General features: G+C 50.7%; 1 protein-coding gene across 1 annotated transcript; it reads left to right on the top strand.

The window, feature by feature from the left end:
* Nucleotide 1: 1 nt before the first annotated feature.
* Nucleotides 2-1,093, top strand: RMI2 (RecQ mediated genome instability 2; the record flags this gene model as incomplete). The annotated part of the gene is made up of 2 exons (XM_019540164.1): nt 2-104; nt 745-1,093. Coding segments are annotated over 2 exons (252 nt in total), but the record flags the coding sequence as incomplete, so codon positions are not given.
* Between the last annotated feature and the right edge of the window lie 1,124 nt (nt 1,094-2,217).

The following is a 2,217-nucleotide window of genomic DNA, read 5'->3' as shown; positions in this document are numbered from 1 at the left end:
GCTGGCGGCGCGGGGCGGCTGGGCCCGGCTCCAGGACAACAGCGGCGTCTTCACCGTGCGGGGCGCGGAGCGGGTGCCCCAGGGCCGGCCCTGCCTGCGCGCAGGTAGCGCTGGCCTCTGGCCGAGCGGGGCCGGCTTGTCCTCTGCTCGCCGGGGCGGGGGTCGCCATCAGGCCGGCGGGTGGGAACGGAAGGGGCCGGGGCAGGGCAGGCCACCCCGGATGGGCCCCGCGGTTTGGCTGGCAGCTGCGCCGTGGCCTCAGCGGGCTGGCTCCAGTCATGGGCGGCACATGTGTCCCACCCTGGGTTTTTTAATTTTTTTTCTATGGGTTTTTTGACCCCGGGATGTCCCAGGGTCAAGAAAGCCCCGCTTCACAGCAGCAACATGGGGAATGCCTGCACTTGTGGTGTGGCCAGCGGGTCTGCGGCGCCACATGCCGCACTCGTCTGGACAGGCCGTGGCGTGAAGCCATGTTTGTGTACAAGAGGCGAGGACTTCTGAATGCAGTCTCTTACTGGACCGGCTGTGGGGGGGATAAAGCTGATGAATGCAAAGGGATTCTTGCGTTGCTGCTGCAACATCATTTTGAGGCTGAATGTTGTGATAGTCTCTGGAGTCGGAGCTTTGCAGGCTTCGCCTTTCCTCAGGGATTGCCTAACCTAGCTTCAAATGATTAGTTTGCTGCTTTAACAAAATGCAGAAAGCACAGGAGTAAATTGAGTTGTGTGTTCTCTTTTTTTCTAGGAAACTATGTAATGGTGATGGGTTTTGTTCACACCTGCACCCCAGAGCCTCTTCTGCAGGCTGTGAAGATGACGGATCTCTCCAGTAATCCCATAAACAAGATGATGTGGAGCCTCGAAGTGGAGGATTTGCAAAACAGCATCCCATAGATAACCATATTTCTGTGTTTGTAGTTCCAGAGGAACTGGAAACTTTTACTTGCTTCTACATGGCTGGAGCTAGGCTCTGAATATTGGAATCGCCCCATAGCTACTTTTTATCCTGCATCCAGCTTGCATTGATAAATAATAGTCCACTGAATATGAGCAGCTCAAGAGCAGATTTACTTCTAGAATACATTAACATAATGTTTCCCTGGAGAGAAGCAGCAGCACACCTAGTGCTGCTGCTACTTGTCCCCAGGGAATGCCTGTGCCACATGCCCTCTGGCACATGGCAGGTTACCCCAGGTGGAGGAGGGGATGCTGGGCTGGGTCCTAGGGGCCTCTGGGGCTGCAGCAATGGTGATCCTGCCGCTCGGAGCCTAGCTGGCAGCCAGAGTATGGCTCTGGGAGGTCAGGCTCCAGATCTGGGTGGCACATGCTGCCTCGTATGTGCTGTTCCACATTTTTTCTGCAGGTTTTTTTGACCCTGGGATCTCCCGGGATCAAAAAGCATGGCGAGCAGCTGGCTGCGCGGTATGTGGCACCCCAGACTTGTCTGCAGCTCCATGTACCACACGGCCGTGCTTATCTGAACGTGACCCATGAACTTGGTAAATTTGGTTCAGTGTCAAGATTTAGATATCTTTATGTCCTTGACATGGTGGAAGGTTTTGTTTCATGTCCCATTTTTTGGCAAATGCCAAAAAATTAAACCATATTAACTTGGGAAAAATTATATGCTGTTTTCTGGATAATACTGGCTACCTCAGTGCATTCTCCATTGCCAGAGTTGCCATCTCCTGAGAAGGACTAGCTGGGCAGCTGTGGCTATTGCATCAAGTCCTAGTATCCATTTTCATTAATGAGCTGCTTGGAATGGGGGCAGAGCGAGGCCAAATGTGTCTAAACTAAATTCCTTTGGTATCTGGTTTGCTTTAAGACAAACGTATTTTCTATCTGCAAGCATAATCTAGTTCCTCAAATGCCTTGGTTCTGTTTTTGTCTTTATAATGCTAAGACCAATGCAGTAATAAAAAACTGTTTCAATAATCTGAATGAATATTCACCACAGACTCCTATGGAGTAGGTTTGTTCTAAAACAAGGTAGAATAAGTCATCTAGTCTAACCCCCTGCTCAAGGCAGAGGGACCCCAAATAGGCCATCCCAAAGCTTTGTCTACCTTGGTCTTAAAAATCTCCAAGGATGGAGAGTCCATAGCTTCTCCGGGTAACCTGTTCCAATGTTTACAAGAGTAAGACTTCATTTTAAGCTATTGTGCAATCACCTCTGTGTGCACTACACAAACGCATGTAAAGCGGGACAAAAATA

Source organism: Crocodylus porosus, unplaced genomic scaffold (genome assembly GCF_001723895.1).
Source record: "Crocodylus porosus isolate Cpor-Errol unplaced genomic scaffold, CroPor_comp1, whole genome shotgun sequence".
Taxonomy (NCBI): domain Eukaryota; kingdom Metazoa; phylum Chordata; order Crocodylia; family Crocodylidae; genus Crocodylus; species Crocodylus porosus.
Note: the sequence above shows the minus strand (reverse complement) of the source record. Positions and strands in the feature narration are given on the sequence as shown.